Here is a 16,939-nt window from a genome sequence, read left to right on the forward strand (position 1 = left end):
TCTTGTTTTAGCCTACCATACTTGAACTACAACGTCTTCTACCAATACCTTTGATTACTATTCATAATAATTATTATCATTATCATGATAATATCATATTTATTATCATATTACTAATGATGAGACACACACACAAAAAAAAACATAGATAGAAAGAAGAGCAATATTGCTACAGGATATCTCTGAAGTGAAGTAAATTCACACATTTTTTTACCACTCTCAATCAATTCATTATTCTTTTTTATTGTTTTTATTTCATAAAAAAAGTTTACAGCATGTCACTTTTTCCATGAACAGTCATACATTCTGTAAAAGTAGCCTATATTGTGATCTGATGAGAAACTGTGAGGATGAAAGCATTGTTGTCTTGGTATAATGCTCTGCATGTTTTACAGTACTGTCTTGGGGTTTGGCGTTGTGATTTCATTTATAGTCTTGCCCTGCATAGTGGGCTCTCAGTTGTTAAGCACTTTGTGGTTTACTGTTTTTCTGCTGGATCAGCAACAGGATCAGCAAAACTAGAGGGGTCAAAAAGGTCACGTTTGAAATCATACGGGTCAAAGTAAGGGTAGAGGATTTTCTCAGCGGCTGGTGCTGCAGGGGCACTTTCTTCTGCTTTTGCTGTTTCCTCCGTCACCACTTTCTCCTCTGCAGGTGCCTCTGGTTCAACTGTCTCCTGAATGGGGCGGGGAGGGTGGTCGATGAGGCAGTCGGGATCCCAGTATGGGTCACAGTCATACTCCATACCTTTGGCAGTGATAACAGGAGGTGGAGGTGGGTCAGCCTTTTTGGGAGCAGGAGGGGCAGACTTTTTGGGAGCAGGAGGAGGTGGGGGTGGGGGTGGGGGTGGAGCAGCAGCTGCAGCCTTTATCTCCGCCTCTGTTTTGGGCCTGCAGGTGGGGTTGTGTCGTGGGTCACACAGCACTGGAATAGCCCCTGCGGGCAGGTAGACAATCTGAGGTTTGCACAGTGGGTCTTTAGGGTTGCACAGAAAGATCTTCTGAGCGTCTTTCAGAGGGTCTTCTGTAGGGGCAGGAGTGGTGGGAGGTGGGGGAGGTTGGGTGGTTGTGGTTGGTGCTGCAGTGGTAGTCAATACACCCAAGACACTTTGGTAACTGGAAGCATCTGGGCCATAGGTCAACTCCAAGTGACGCATCTGCTGATACAGCATCCTGATCCTGTCAATCTCATAGATCTGATAGAGAAACACGGAAAAATGTCAGAGACAAACTTAACGATGAAGAGTCGGATATTTCCACCAATTTTCAACTTACTCCCTCAATGTGCCCAATGCTGTTGTAGTAGCGATAGTAGGACTGAAAGTCAGGGGTGCCTCTGTGCCACTTTGGGTCAACGTTCCTCTTAGGTCGAGAATTAGTCAAGAAATCATGAGCTTGGGCCGATTCAATGCTCAGTGGATTCCCTGTGGAAGAACATGGAAGCAGGAATTTATAAGGATGCTGCCAGGAAGCAGCTAATCTGTTCTGGATGTCAGAAAATTTTGGTTAAAGGAGTGATACAAAATTTTAGTATAAGCCAGCAGACATGCACACATCTGACAACAGGTTTTTAAAAAGTATACTAATGACATATAACAGAGATGGGGAAATGATATATGACTACATGACTGCAAAATGTCACTTTAGAAAAAAGGGAGACTTTAGTCAGCTGTTAATGTAGTAAAACCACCACTCAAAAATATATCTAGTTACAATATGATTTTTGTTGTTGTTGTTAAATTTAGTTTTTTTTTTCGCAAATATACTCCTATTCTAGTTAGTTTACAATGTACGATAATATGGTAGATTATATACCTGCTGAATTCTTTACTTTTACAAGAGATGTTGCTTCTAGAAATCCTGTTGGGAAGCAAAGAAGACATAAATTAACACTTTACCATCCACAGTTTTAAACTAAATGACAGGTGGAAAAAATCTAAAGTGGCTGCTCTTAGAGTGCATTGACTTTATTTTCATAACATTAAATCCAGTATTAAGTCATGGGTACAGCTAGAACTCTTAAATAATGGTCAAATGAAAAATAAATAATTTAATGCACTTTACTGAGACAAACCTGGCATTAACAGCAGGCAGCATAGCGCCCTCGACAGGGACACGTGGAAAAACATCTTTGGCATCTGCAAATGTAATATGAAGCAAAACCCAAATTATTTTGCACTTTGTCTTATGTGTCTGTTGTTATTTACAAAATGATTTAGTATGTGCTGAAAGCAAAAATGGTACAAAAACATGCAGGAATGCATAAAACTTTCACATTAACCACTGGATGAAGATTCACTGCCTTCAAAAACTTCAAGGATGAAAATAAAATCAACTCCCATCAAGATTTATATAAAATCCCACTAGGAACTTATAGTACAGTTTACACTTTATTCCTCAATAATGAACATTTATATTTCTATGCCTTGCATATTTCTTGAATTATAGTAATGCTGCAATATTTATTCAGCAGTCGTAATGCACTTAAAATGGACAATTTGTCAAACAGTGTATCCCAAAATTATTTGTGCTGCGGACCACAGCAAACATTGTCATGGACACTAACTTTAAACTCAACATGGATACTACAGTGAAGAAGAAGACTGAACCTGCTCACCTGCTGTTGCATCTCCCCAGCCCTGGTCTAATCTGCTGTGCAACTTACTGTAACTGTTCATAAATACTGCTGCTGATCCTGGGGCCTTTCCATTGGCCACTCAGCTGTACATAGGCGTAACTCCACCTCTCGTGCAATTTCTGTTGCGACGTGGAAGAGCTCATTAGCACGCTGAGGATGAACCAGCAGTAAAAGATAAACATCAAACAGAATGTGACAACTTGTAAAGCAACAAGAAACAGCCCTGTAACAGCAGGGCACCCACTGGGTGCACAGGCAGTCTGGTTACTTGGAGTTACCATAGGGAACATAGTCCCAGATAAAGTCGTCAGTCGAACTAGAATACATGCATTCATAAACAGCAAGTTTCTAAAAACTATAACTGCAAAACATTGATTTTCACTTTGTTTTTTGCACCATAGTAACCTATGGTTACAAAGTATGTTGACATTCATGATGCTACAGTAGACTAATTCTTGACAAAACATGCCTGGCGGGCAAAAATTAACCCTCTGTCCCAAAACAGCTGGATGTGTCCTTTTAACTTTGGTCCTGGCCAGTCAAAAAATAGAGGGGCAGCTGAGTCAACTGCTGTTTAAGTCCCCAAGAAATATGCAGGAATTATGGGCTAGCTTGTCCAAACACCAAGTCAATGTAGCACAGGTTGGGAATTGTTGTTTAGAGACTTCAAGACATATTTCTAGATCTATAGCTAGCACATAAACACATCAACTCATGTAATAAGTAATGTATGAGGGCAGTATCGGGATAAATGACAAGATATATTCCTCCAGAATGTCCTTTCCCTTGCACTACACACTTCCTGTCTCAACATGGGAGACTGTGGAACTAAGACTTAAAACAAATAGGGCTCAAATGCTAAATTATCACAAGTGATTAAGACAGTGATGTGTGAAACTATGTGTTATATTGTCCACCACATGTTTTTACAAGTGTTAACAGGCAGCAGTGTGGATTAATGATGCCACTAAATTAAAATAAAAATGGCAATGATAACCATCAGCTGATGACATCACTGGGTTACAAGTTTTTTGAAATAGCCACTAGAGTTGGGGGAGGGGTGTGTGTGTGTGTGTGTGTGTGTGTGGTGGCCCCACTGACTAACCGATAAATATTTCATGAGGAACAAGAACATTCAATGCATATACTGTGTCTGAACTGAATCAGGCCCATTTACTGGCCCAGTCAGTTTTATCTTTTAGCTGACTGTTGCTTACTTTTTTCCCCTTCACATTCTCACATCATCTTTCCCGACTGTCTCCACATCCATCTTGGTCAGTGACTGTCGGCCCATCCAGTTTGTCATTTCAGCAGTGAAGCAAATTCTATCCTTCAAACCAGCAGGTAAGGCTGCGATCAAAGAGCACAAGGCGGCGACAGGGAGTCTAAAGTAACGTTCTGCCAGGTGGCTGATGGGGAACATCACACTGTAATTGTTCTGTGCACTTGACAAAAATGGAAGGGTAAGGGTACCTGTTACTCTTAAATCATATACATTTATTTAACCTGTATGTTGAGACAAACAGTCACTGTTTAAATCAGGCTGTTTTTTAAAAAAATAGTTGAAGTGGGGCAAAAAAACATATAGGGCCCTTTGGATATCTTAGATAACTTTTTTTTTCTAGGCTTGTCAGGATAATACTTCCTTATGCTAACAATATTGGATAATCAATGTATACAACAATATAGGCATCCGTTTTGTACTTGTTACCAGTGGACCAAACTATGTAGGACATGCCATGTGTCTTCAAAATGACAAAAACAAATGTTACATTGGGGTTTATAATGGTGATTCTTAACTATATCTTTAATGTTTTTTGATGGAAAATATGTCGCAAAGGTCTTACACCCAGACTGTTGATTATGTGCACATAGAAGATTATTTATGATTAAATACCCTATGATGGCAGTGAATTATCTGAATGCGCTTGTAGTGTTTATGTCAAGTCAAACCCATGATGGAGACTAAGGGGTAGTTGCATTAGTTTGGTGTACAGCTTTCATTGCACAACTTTACCACCACCTTCAGGGTATCAATTATCGAAACATGTGCCCCTCTGATCTTCAAGTGAAATTACACCTTGTCATGGAGCTCTCTGCAGGAAACCAGAGGATCAGCGAGGGAGAGGTGTTTTCAGCTACACCTAATGTTGTATCTCTGTGCTGTCTTTCCACAGCAGTAATGTCTCATACTCTGAAAGCCCTTTAAGTTTAGACTCTGATCACCGTGAAAGAAATGTGAGTCAATACAATACAATACAATACAATACAATACAAGGTATGCAACTGGACAGTGTTCAATATTCTTGTTGTAACTACTGCAAATATTTGTATGCAGCAGGTTTTTCCTGTTGAGTCTTGCAAAGGAGGATTAGCAGGTAATAACTCACCTTCCAAATTGATCTGGTCCACTGTCTGGCAGCCACCACCGTCCATCCTCACTCTGCCCACATACAGAAAAGACTGATGGTCCAGGAACCTTTTACAGCATTCCCCATGATATAGCCCAGTTGGCCCTAAGTCAGTCCTATCTAAACCATGTTCAGCACTGGTATTGTTAATTAAACCTGATCTGAGCCACATGTCACCACACTCTCTATACTTGGCACTGGCTCTAGCTACTGTAACAATGGTTGTTCTACTCAGACATTAGGCTAATCTATATTTCAATAGGCCTATCAATTGTTCTTACAATCAAACCCATGCAGTGTTGTAAGCTATTATTTGAAAATGAGAAGTTTAATCTACTGTTACTGTCAGAAATTCCCAAAATCAAGCACAACAAAGCAAAAACATAAAGGTCATGTCATAGTAAAAAATGTAGGCTATGTATAGCTACTATGTCTATTGGTCTACTGTCAATAACTTTTCACGTTTTTACCCACAAAAAAAAGGTATTTAGTTGGTGGCCATTTACTTCATTAAGATTTTGATTTTACGACAACATGTTTATTTGTACTGGAGTATGATAGTAGCTACTCCTTTTACTTAAATTAACACTCTTAAAACAACAGGAAAAATATTATTGGCATGCATGACACATGGATGTGTTCAATGTGGTGGGGAAAAGGTGGTGGAAATGGCTGCATGGTAATTAGAATAGAATAAGTTGAATGAAGCAGGCCAGCTTCAAAATGTTTATCTTTGCTGGTTGGGGTGGTTTATGGCAAGAGAAACAAATTATTATTTTTGTAGGCTAGATGTTCTTATTTGCCTTAGGGACTCTGTAACTTTTCCCTGACTGTACTAACTGGAAACAGTGATGTGGAGGATGGCTGCAATTTTGTTACTCACCCGTTGCACTGCTCTGGCATATGGGAGTTGAATTTGTTTGCGACCTGTGATTTTACTGCCCATTTTAACAATTTTGGACAGCTTTGTCTGTTATATCTATGGTTATAGACAGTCTATATGTCATATTTTCCAACAGGTTAGATATGTTTTAGTAGCTAGCCTACGTGTATTACGCAAATAACAAACGGACATCTTGTTGAAGTGTCCCTCTGTTATCTCCATGCGGTCCACCAGGTGGCAGCGTAATACAACGCCGGAAATGTTTGCGTCGTTACCACGTCAGTTCCTTTAAGGATGTCGAAGTTTTGTAGTTCCTGTGTTGTTGACCTGTCAGCGTTGTAGTACAAGCCCTCACTGCTGAACAAATTGTTCGTCCTTCTGCCAGTCGCAGTCTTTTTCTTCTCCGTCAGCAGCACACCGAGAGCCAGGGCGTCGGACGCACAGGACTGTTCCCGCTCACCGCTGTAGCCGCTGCTGTCAGATAACCAGCGAGCTAACTAGCGGCTAAAGTTAGCTCGGCGTTAGCTCGCAGCGTCAACTAGTAACGTTAGCCTCCTAGCAGTTAGCTCGCCGGGCTGCTGGCAGGAGGAGTGGAGGAAGCCGCCCACTCCTGAAAAGCAGCCATTCCGGACAAAAGAGTGAACGGTAGGTGAGCACAAACTTCAAGCAGCTGTCCAACATTACCTGACACTCATGTACGGGATAGTGAGCATGTTAACAATATGGATTTTGGCCGGAGGGAGAGGCTTTAGTAAAGCGAGGAGGGGTTGTTTGACAGTGGAGCTGCACAGCCAGTGTCACCAGTGCAACTCCTCTGTCAGCTGTTTGAGTCACTGGTTTCTCTGCTGTCACCAAGCTGGACGCGTGTTGTGCTGACTCAAGGTAACTTTTTTTTTTGGCATTCCTCAACCAATTTCTGTGACGCTGTCGAAGTGACAACGAAACCAGTGAGGGAGCAAACATTGGGAACATTGTGTGAAAATGAGCTGCAGAAGCCCATGGTTCTCAAAGGTGGGTCCGAGGACCATCAGTAGGCCAGGACAGTGTCCCAGTGTGGTCTGTGTATTCACTTTATGCTACAACAGCACACGAAGACAGCGTTGACTTTTTTGTGTATACTTTGGTATATCGTATGATATTGAACAAATATTGTATAGTTTAAATGCATAGTCTGTTTAGTGAATAGCTAAGTGATGATCAACGACATGCTTCTACTGCAGCTACTTTGAGCAGTGGTCAATTGCTTGGTCAAACAAATCGTCAAAGTGTTCTCTATTTCCACTATTTCTTATGAGGATTTACTGTTTGATTTTGTACGTTGAATATCTTTAGACTGTTGATCAAATTAAAGGAACAGCCACTTTGGGGACTTGTAAAGTTAAAACTGTGGTAATCACTATTTGATGATTGGTCAAGACTGGTAATTGCCAGATTTCGTAATAGTGACAACAATAAATAGTTGGTTGCATCCCTAAATACTCTTAGCAGCTTATTCACTCAACATTCCCCTCATATTTGGTTTTTGTGTTTATTGGCCCATCAGAGGGGTGTGCATGGTCTGCCTTGTCATAGAGCACCTGGTTAAACAAGACTTGGTGCTGTCCTTTTGTTGCTTTCTTTTTATAGCTGTCGGTTTTAGTTATGATGACATGTGCTGTTCATGTAAATCTTCTCTGGCAGTGTGTGTGGGAGCTCTGCAGGGTTTCTCACTCACAGTGCTCAGCTGCTGCCAAGAGAAGAGGTAACAGAGTGCACTCGCAAGTGCCCAGTGTTGGATCAGGTAGCTGCCACTACCAGGAACGCCTACTGTCACATCTGTCACTCATTATACTGAGTCACATGATCCATAAGTGACCCAGCAGCGAAAGTCCACTGAAGGATTATTGAGGCTTAATTGCAATTTAAAGAAGTGTCTGGTATAGATATTTTAAAACGCTGACCCCTCCCTTCAGTGACCTATGGCTTCATTTTGGTTGCATGAAGGAATGTGAGGAATGGGGCAGAGCCTTCACCCACAGTGCAGGAACCCTCTGTGATGGGATATCAGCATTAGTCTCTGTTGTTTTGCTTTATTCTGATAGATTGGGCGGGACTCACATCACCTGTATGGATGGGATTTGTAAAGGTGTTTCAAAGTGTGTTTAGAGGATGCAACGTGATGTTGTGAAATTAAAAGACCATTTCAATTCCTGGTCCTCCTGTCCTACCAGGATACACATGACATTTTTAGGCTCGACCAGGATTAGCAGGCTGCTAACTCCGACACATTTACATCTGTACACCCGTACTGATGTTCATTAATGTGTATTGTCCCTTTTAAATAAAAAACTGACTCCTGTCAGTTAATTGACAGAACATTAACATACAAATATTTTCATAATCAGAGAATTAGAAGAAAAGATAATTTATTGTCTTCCTTTGTTTTGTATCATTGTAAATCAGACTTCTTTGGTTTTGGGTCTGAAGACATCACCAGGAAGTAAAGAAAACAAACTTCAAATCTATCTTTTCAACTATAATAATATTTCAAATTTGGATGTGTTGCTTGTTCAGAGTTCCCTCTGAATACACCAGTGTATGTGTGCAGTCACTGGGAAGTCACCCAACATGAGGTTTTGTGCAAAGCAGAGTCACCTGAAGTCAATCAGCATCTAATATGAAACTTTCCCCTCTGGTGGTGCGTGTGTGTGTGCTGACTCTGGCATCCGGAGATTCATCTCTACTTCACCAATTGTGAAGTTAATGTGACCCTAAATGTGAACAGATGGGCATCTGAATTGAAGGCAGGAAATGGTTAATTTTCTTTACATTAAGGAACAAAATGTTTACTGTTGAAACAGGTGGTGCTTGCTTGATTCCCATGTGACCTTTTCTGTGCCTATGAAACATCTTATGTTTGTTTGTTTTTTGTTCTTTTTTTAATCCAAGGCGCCCTGGTGGTTCATTGAGCCAAGGTACATACTGTGTTCTCCCACTGTCACTAGGTTGAAGTTGACTTGTCATCTGCCACAACCTCACAGCTGTCTAGATTTACAGTCTGTCTGTACTGTACTGTATGTTATTCAATGCCCACTTATGTAACATAGAGGTCATGTCCAGAGCAAGGGCATGTTTAACACAGTAAAACTATGCGTCTGCATCTGTGTCTTCCTTCCTACTTGAACTATAAGATGGCAATGGAGTGTATTGTGTATTAGCTAGTGATTTAATCATGTTTGTCTTGGTCCTTGACCCAGATGGAGGCCCAAAGCTCCAGCGGGCTGCTGCTGACCAGGAAGAGAAGGAGAGAGGGATCCAATGGGGAGACTGAAGAGAGCGAGAGGCTTGTGAAAATCCCCAGATGTACCGTGGTGAGCTAGCCGTCATTGAGCCGTATATTTGCCCAGCAGTTCCTGTCTGTTTATACATGCAGTGTGTTGACGCAGGGGTGCGATTGACTCATAGATTCACAGTGACATTTAAAAGAATGCTGAAAATTAAAAACCTTAAATTCTGCCAGCATGCACGATACGCGTATCAACACAACATTTGTCTGTCATAGGTTTCTCTGTTGTGTGTGTAATGCATGCCAGTTCTGTTTCTTTGTTATGCTCTGTGGAAATACCACAACATTGCAAAGTCAGCTCGGCTCGATTTCAACACAAAGAACACTTGAGCAATTGAGATTTAAAATATCTCAGACTTTGGGTAGATGTAATGGGCTTAAAAATGTCATCAGCTGTTTAACCAGAATAGCAACACGCTCGATTTCCACATGAGTAAAGTAAATGTCACAAAATTAGAGATATAAGTCCTTTACTTTTTCCAAATATGGAAGAGTAAATTATTTAGTATGACGTAAAGCAATGACTGCTGTGTGATGTAACACTGATATGATATCCATTCATTCTGTGTGTTTGGCTCCTTTTAGGGATTGAAGCACCCTGCACCTTTTGCAGATGAGCTGGAGCCAGCTGATAAACCCTATGAGAGGGTCAACATGGAGCAGGCCAAGAGGGGGACACCACGTGAGTCCGATTCCCTCCATCTTTTAGCAGACAAGTCTTTCTATGACAGATGTCTCGTGCTGTTTGATATTATCTCCTGTCTCTCCTAGAATTTCTCACACAGGAGACGTACTAATATTGGTGTAAAAACTGTCACACATATGAATAAACAAGTTGTAAAGAAGTACATTCTTGAATGACTTTGCCCTGTGACACTTTCATCTCTGCTTGTCTGGTCTTGTCTCTCTCCATCCAGCTGACAGACCGGTCCGGGTGTATGCAGATGGCATCTTTGACGTTTTTCACTCAGGGCATGCCAGAGCTCTCATGCAGGCTAAATGCCTTTTCCCAAACACACACCTCATTGTTGGAGGTGAGTATGAGTCTGTGCGTGTCCTCATATTGGCAGCAGGTGTTGACGTATTAAACTCCTCAAGTAGAAATCCAGTACAGACAGATACATAGATGACAGGTCTGATGATTTCAGACATCTGTTAAAGATACATATTTATCTATATCACAGTGTGCAGTGATGACCTGACCCACAAATACAAGGGCTTCACAGTGATGAATGAGGATGAGCGCTACGATGCCATCAGACACTGTCGCTATGTGGATGAAGTTGTGCGAAACGCTCCGTGGACGTTAACGCCAGAGTTTCTTGCAAGACATCGGGTGAGTGGATGAAAATGGTTAAAAGACACGAACCATAAGAACAACACATTAACATTAGAACAGTGGTTCCCAAAGTGTGGTACGCGTACCCCTAGGGGTACGTGAGCACATTGCAGGGGGTACGTAGAAACATTAATTAATTTATTACCAAGATGATAAGTAGATATTCCGAGTCACTTCATAAGCCCATTACTGAAATGGTAGTGCGCCACAACTAGTTCCCCCCAGAAGACAACAACCTGTAGCACAGCTTTGTATAGTTGTCAAAAGTATCGATGCAGAACAGCGCTTCTGGATACATAACTGATTTCTAAAAGTATCAATATTAACAGCGCGCCCCCACAGCGCCCGACGCGCGCACTCGACAGGCAGAGCAGAGGAGAGGAGAGCAGAGCAGGCAGCGTCCAGAGCGTTTGGACCTGAGTGCGTAGTGTGGTGTATTGATGCAGTAGTTACACAGAACTAGACGCACGTAGGGTGAATTTAGCCCTAAGAGTTTAAAACGGCGATATTAACGGCAACACTCCTCTCTTTTTCTCCGCTGTCTGCTTGCACGTGTGTGTGTGTTGTGAGAGAGGAGGGAGGGGGGAGCCCCGCCCGCTGGAATTGCACAACTCTTAGTTAGCTTTTCATTTAATAAAAAAAACAAAAAAACATCTGTTATAAGTCCTTTTTGATTATAATAAAAAATAAAATAATGGAGCAATAATAAGCTGAGAGGCACTGCTGCTGTATTGAATATGATGTCATATTCAATATTTTCCTGGGTTAGGTTTTAGTATTGTGACAATCCTACAACTCTGTGAAGACACATTTGACCACAACAAACACCAGCCAGAAACAACTAAAATGCAGGAGAATAGTGCAAAATGTCTTTGTACAAATTGAAGAGAGACATTGAAATGATTTTCGTTTCTTCATCAGTTGTGTTACGGTATGACCACTTTTGGAGAATCATCAACACGTATGAGGGAGGGGTACTTGTGGTATGGCAAAACGGCTCAGGGGGTACGCAAGACAAAAAAGTTTGGGAACCACTGCATTAGAATAATTAATCCAAAAGGATGAGATTTACAGTCACAGTTTGTGTAACCCTCTCCCTGCTGTTTTTTGTACAATTTGTAGATCTGAATCTGCTGTGTTGATGTGTGTTGTAATGCCCTCTCCAGATTGACTTTGTTGCCCATGACGACATCCCATACTCCTCAGCTGGCAGTGATGACGTGTACAAGCACATTAAAGAGGCTGGTGAGTACCAGAGTAACTGACAGTGGTGGTGTGATGGCACGATACAGCTCAGTGTTATGCTGCGTTCACATGGAGTCCGGCAACGGCAGACGGTAAACGGCAAATGCCGCTGGACGGAATGGTAAAAACAAACAAACTGTCGGACGGCACGGCACAACGGCAAGAAGCGTCACCATGTTGCTATGGCAACGTCAACATACTCGTACTCACACGTCACGTTCGGTTGAGTTTACCGTCGCAGCGGGCGGCAAAAGTTAAAATATTTGAACTCGGGACGGCATTGCCGTTTGCCGTTGCCGTGCACTGTATTTTTTGCCGTGCACTGTAGTTTTACCGTCGTCCTCTCGTCCACTAACATGGAGTCCGGCATGCCGTTTACCGGACTCCATGTGAACGCAGCATTACTGTTTGCACACTTGGTGCCGTACAGACTCCATTTTCTTTGAGCTACAATCTAAGATACTGAATTATGTGACTAATCACCAAGACCGTGATGTTCTCTTTATACACCATAGAGACCTGTGGGTATCGGTAGTTTGGCCAAAAATATTATTGCTAGAATACCGTGACACTTAACTGAGTTGTATTTGTTAACAGGAAACTCTAAATAACATCTTCCTTGTCTCTACAAGAGGAACTCACTGACTACACGCACTGATAAACTGATAAGTCTGTTTACTGCTGTTACACACAGCCGAGGGGAAACCTGAGCATAACATTTCACCCTCCCATTTCCAAGGATGTCCAGTGCCATAACAGAAGTATTTTTTATTTTAAGTGGGATAGAGCAAGGTTAAATACAATACATAGGTTTTACTTGCTACTTAAGTAAAACTAAACTTGAATACAGGAGGACTCTTACCTGCCACCCTAACAAGAAAAAGGCATCTCAACCTTTATAGATGGTTTTACACAACTGATCATATAAGTTACTTTACACAATATGTCAGCCACCACTAAAGTCACTCCAAACAGCAGCTGCCACCTACTCACAAACAAGCCAGGACAGGTGAACAGCACCGCCCTCAGGCAGGAAGGGACAACAACAAAAAGACAGCTATAAATAGACTTGTCAATTATGAGTCACAACAAACTGGTCTAGATATGTGAAAAATGTGTCTGAAGACTAAAAACAAATCTTGTACGTGAGCTTGTCACACCTCTTTAGTCTGCCCCTCATCTATACTCCACACTGCTTGCACAGCACACCCAAATGTCTATAGTGGAACTGCATTGTGGGTGAAATAGGTGCCAGTTTTTGACAAGGAGGAAGAATGTGCATAATAAAAACTATATATCTGGTTCTCAGCTTGTTTAAACTGTCCAGTTTAAAGTGTCCAGTACTGAAAAGACAGAATCCACCTCACTGTCATGTGAGGGTGAATAGCTCAAGCTTCACTTTGATTCACTGAACTCTGACCACAGATGTAAACATTAGTCAGTGCTGTCAGCTGGAAGTCGATGATGAACTGTTTTCCTGACTTCATGATGAGGACAAAGTGGCCTTTTCATCACCATGTGTATCCATTTGACCTCTACTGTGTCTTTCAGGTATGTTCGCTCCCACCCAGCGGACAGAGGGCATCTCCACCTCTGACATCATCACACGCATTGTGCGTGACTACGATGTGTACGTCAGACGTAACCTACAGAGAGGATATACAGCCAAGGAACTCAACGTCAGCTTCATCAATGTATGAAACCTTTAGCTTCAGTTAAGAATAAATGGTGTGAGCAAACACTGTGTGTGTGAGGTGATTCATGGCCTCTGTGCTCCTCGTTCTCACCAGGAGAAGAAATACCACCTGCAGGAGCGTGTGGACAAAGTGAAGAGGAAGGTCCGTGATGTGGAGGAGAAGAGCAAGGAGTTTGTCCAGAAGGTGGAGGAGAAGAGCATCGACCTCATCCAGAAGTGGGAGGAGAAATCCAGGGAGTTCATTGGCAACTTCCTGCAGATGTTTGGCCCTGAGGGAGCTCTGGTGAGGACAGTGGATTTGTTTGGTCTTTAATCACGGTTTAATCAGGCAGCAGCACTAAAAACACATCCTGATTTACTCTGGTGATTGCCTGGAAGACATGGTGCAAAGGGAGGGAGGCTTTATAGTCCAAAACACACAACTAGGAGAACATGTGGCCCAGTGACACATATGTAAAAACATAGTAACACACCAATCTGCCTTTACTTTTTAAACTTTGTTTTAAGTTCAAACTGATTGTTTGAATGAGCCAAAAGATAATGGGACAAAGCCAAAATGATTGACAAGTCATCACAAACTAAATATTTGTTCACAGCCACAGTGTTTAAACTTTGTGAATGTTTAAACTTTTTTTTTTTTTTTTAACTCTTGGCACATGATCACATCTTGTACATCGCCTCGTTCACGCGTCACGTCTCCGTCTCTGCTCCACAGAAACACATGCTGAAGGAGGGAAAAGGCCGCATGCTGCAGGCCATCAGCCCGAGGCAGAGCCCCGACAGCAGCCCCACCCGCGAGGAGCGCTCCCCCTCTCCCACCTTCCGTCTCCCCTTCTTCACCAAGACCTCCCCTCCGCCCTCGCCCCCGCCCCACCACAGCGGGGCCCGCGCGTACCTCATCAGCGAGGACGACGAGGACGAAGACGACGAAAACTAGAGCGCGTTTCAAATTTGTCTGCTTTTGTGTGTCTGCAGTCAGTGCTGCCGGTCAACGAGCTGTCGGGTAGCACGGTTTCCATCGAGCTCCTGCTTCCATCGCTTTGTTTGCTTTTGTTTGTTTTGATTTTACGTTGGTGTTTAGCACTTCAGTGTCTTGTTAATGTAACAACCAGTTTCTCCACAGCCCTTGTTTTTAACAGCCAATTTTGTCCTTCTTGTCTTTGTGTAATGGTCAGTAAAAGTCACCACTAGTTACTTGAGTTTGTTTGAAAATTAGTCTCATTTATCTCTGTCATTTTTTATTTTTTTCCTGGATGTTGATTTTATTAGTCACTCACTGTCACGTAGGAATATTTGCAGGTGTTACACTCAGTGCACTCTTCCATTTATGACGGTGATTCTTTAGGTGTGCATCGTAGCAGGAGTTTGCGTTTTTTGTTTTTGTCATGACCTAAGTGGGAGGGCTCGTGGGTTTGCGGTTCACTTGTTGAAGCAGCAGGTGTTGTTTCGTTGAGCGAGAGGCGACCTCGAGGAGACGCTGTCGGTTATATCTGGGGGAGGCTTTTCAGAGCTGGTCAGAAAACTGTGGTTTAATTGATCTGCCCGTGTGTGTGTGTGTCGGGACAGGGGGGGGGCAGTTTAATATTCTGCTCATACCAACATGAAATCACCCTGATTTCTACTCAGTAACAAGAAATCAAACCAGAGCAGGATCAGAGAGTAACGGTGTTAAATATCTACTAAACAGCAGCTTTCCTCTTCAGTTTGTCTGCCTGCTTTGGGGCTATGCGTCTGTGTGTATGTGCATGTGATGTTTTGCGAGCAGGCTCTTATAGTATGTCGGCATGTTTGAAATGTCTTCTGTCCACATTCTTCATCTATTGACAGATCTGGGTTCAGCTTGACTTTATTGCATACAGTAATACATTTGCTTATACTTTTTTTTTTTATGTCAGCAGACAAAAATCTGTCTTTGGAGGAGTAGTTTCGAACTGGATGCCATTTATATGGCAGGGAAGACAGTCTTGCAAAGTTTGCAGGGACGACTCATTTAAATGTTGATGTAGAAATACTTATTTTTGTAGTTTTCCTTATCCTCTGTACAGATATCTTAATCATTGATTTTTAGAAGTGCTTTTTCAGGCTGAGCAGAGAATCAACATGAGAGAGGTTGGACTTTGTGTTTTGTCTTTTTTCCTGATGTAGGGAAGTAACACTTTTCATCTAATACACGTGATAATAGAAAGAATTAGGTCTTCATATATTCAGAAAAACACCTGAGAACAGTCTAAATGCCCTCCTTGTAAGGAACCACTTCTTTTGGTTTTAGTCATCAGCACAACATAGCTTTCTTTTATGAGTAAGGCCTCCTCATTGGTAGCACACTTACAAGGGAAAACACATTCAGGGCTTTGGGGTTTTCCACATCAGGCACCAAAATACAGGACTTCCACTGAATGAAACCAGTCTGTGCTCGCAGCCTGCAACAGTGTAGAAATGTATCTTGGTCGCCCGGACTGCACTGTGTCATTAGTTGGGTGAAGGGTTCAGGTTCATGTATCAATGAAGCTCCAGATCAACATTTATGTAGCTACCTCCTTCCCTGAACTGATTCTTTCCTAAGATGAGCACAAAGGATGAGCATTTTCTTTTTCCTTTCTGAACAGAGCCATTGTTCCAGCACTGAAGCAACGTGACTGGTCAAATATTTTAGATTTTCAGGCCTTGGTGTGTCTGTCTGTGTGCGTGCGTGCGTGCGTCCTGCATCTCCAGTGATAAAAGCATGGTGTTGTGTCTCCTGTAACCGAAAACGAAACATCACAGGTGATCTGAAGATGTACTGCAATACTGTTCAATGACTCTAATATAAATGTTGACAGATGGCCGATCGATCTGTTCTAGGCTTAGGGTTCCCAAAAGCACTCATGGTGTAAAAAAAGAAAAAAAAGAAATCAACCTTTGCTGCAGTGACAAAAACTGCCTCTATTATTGTGGGTGTTATTCAGATTATGAGGTTGAGAAATAACAGTAACTCTACTTTTGGTATTAAAACCAGTATAATTCGCTGAGGAAATCCAGCCTTGATTTTGGTGCTAAGATACTTTTGGGACGCCTCGCCTTGATTCTTGTGGAATCTGTTCTTTTAAACGAGTGGGAACTTCTCAGTAAGAGCATGTCCACGTTAAGAGCTCAAGCTGGCAAAGACTTCAGTGGCAAGCCAATAACAGCCACTACCACAAAGATTTAAAAAAAAAAAAAAAATGTACATGTTTTAACAGCAAGTGTTTTATTGTATTATTTTTCTGTTTTGGGGTTATTTTTGTTTTAATGTCCTGGATGTAGAAGAGCAAGACAGGAAAAATGTATTAAACATGTTGGCCAAAGCACTTCACTTTTCTTGTGGTTCATTTTGTTCCCATGATAAGTCGATTAGAATCTGGATGAAATATTAACAGGCTTTGAA

The 16,939-nt window shown here is 42.0% G+C and overlaps 2 protein-coding genes across 4 annotated transcripts; one reads left to right on the top strand and one right to left on the bottom strand.

The window, feature by feature from the left end:
• Positions 1-358: 358 nt before the first annotated feature.
• LOC146971338 (uncharacterized) lies at positions 359-2,838 on the bottom strand. Its single transcript, XM_085804340.1, has 5 exons — positions 2,617-2,838; positions 2,074-2,137; positions 1,815-1,859; positions 1,275-1,423; positions 359-1,195 (listed from the first exon to the last, which is right to left on the bottom strand). Exons 1-5 carry the CDS (start codon positions 2,626-2,628, stop codon positions 479-481), a joined length of 987 nt encoding a protein of 328 aa, XP_085660466.1. The 5' UTR covers positions 2,629-2,838; the 3' UTR covers positions 359-478.
• Positions 2,839-6,238: 3,400 nt separating this feature from the next.
• pcyt1aa (phosphate cytidylyltransferase 1A, choline a) lies at positions 6,239-16,862 on the top strand. Of its 3 annotated transcripts, none has more exons than XM_085805881.1 (9): positions 6,239-6,813; positions 9,168-9,281; positions 9,842-9,938; positions 10,174-10,290; positions 10,441-10,592; positions 11,762-11,840; positions 13,392-13,534; positions 13,631-13,819; positions 14,252-16,862. In XM_085805881.1, exons 2-9 carry the CDS (start codon positions 9,168-9,170, stop codon positions 14,471-14,473), a joined length of 1,113 nt encoding a protein of 370 aa, XP_085662007.1. In that variant the 5' UTR covers positions 6,239-6,813; the 3' UTR covers positions 14,474-16,862. The 3 variants fall into 3 exon arrangements, with proteins under 3 accessions (XP_085662007.1, XP_085662006.1, XP_085662005.1); XM_085805880.1 differs by having other exon boundaries at positions 6,239-6,580; XM_085805879.1 differs by having other exon boundaries at positions 6,239-6,576.
• Positions 16,863-16,939: the final 77 nt, after the last annotated feature.

The sequence above is a fragment of the Trachurus japonicus genome, chromosome 17 (genome assembly GCF_045865225.1).
Source record: "Trachurus japonicus isolate A0001 chromosome 17, Traja_1.0".
NCBI classification, from domain to species: domain Eukaryota; kingdom Metazoa; phylum Chordata; class Actinopteri; order Carangiformes; family Carangidae; genus Trachurus; species Trachurus japonicus.

Bases quoted from the DNA above. Each gene is read 5' to 3' on its own strand.
- LOC146971338 (XM_085804340.1), bottom strand. The intron at 1,424-1,814 runs GTATATAATCTA...GTTCTTCCACAG, and splicing joins AAAAGTAAAGAATTCAGCAG to GGAATCCACTGAGCATTGAA. The intron at 1,196-1,274 runs GTAAGTTGAAAA...TTTCTCTATCAG, and splicing joins GCATTGGGCACATTGAGGGA to ATCTATGAGATTGACAGGAT.
- pcyt1aa (XM_085805881.1), top strand. From the start codon at position 9,168: ATGGAGGCCCAAAGCTCCAGCGGGCTGCTGCTGACCAGGAAGAGAAGG. The intron at 11,841-13,391 runs GTGAGTACCAGA...TGTGTCTTTCAG, and splicing joins CAAGCACATTAAAGAGGCTG to GTATGTTCGCTCCCACCCAG. The intron at 13,820-14,251 runs GTGAGGACAGTG...TCTGCTCCACAG, and splicing joins TTGGCCCTGAGGGAGCTCTG to AAACACATGCTGAAGGAGGG.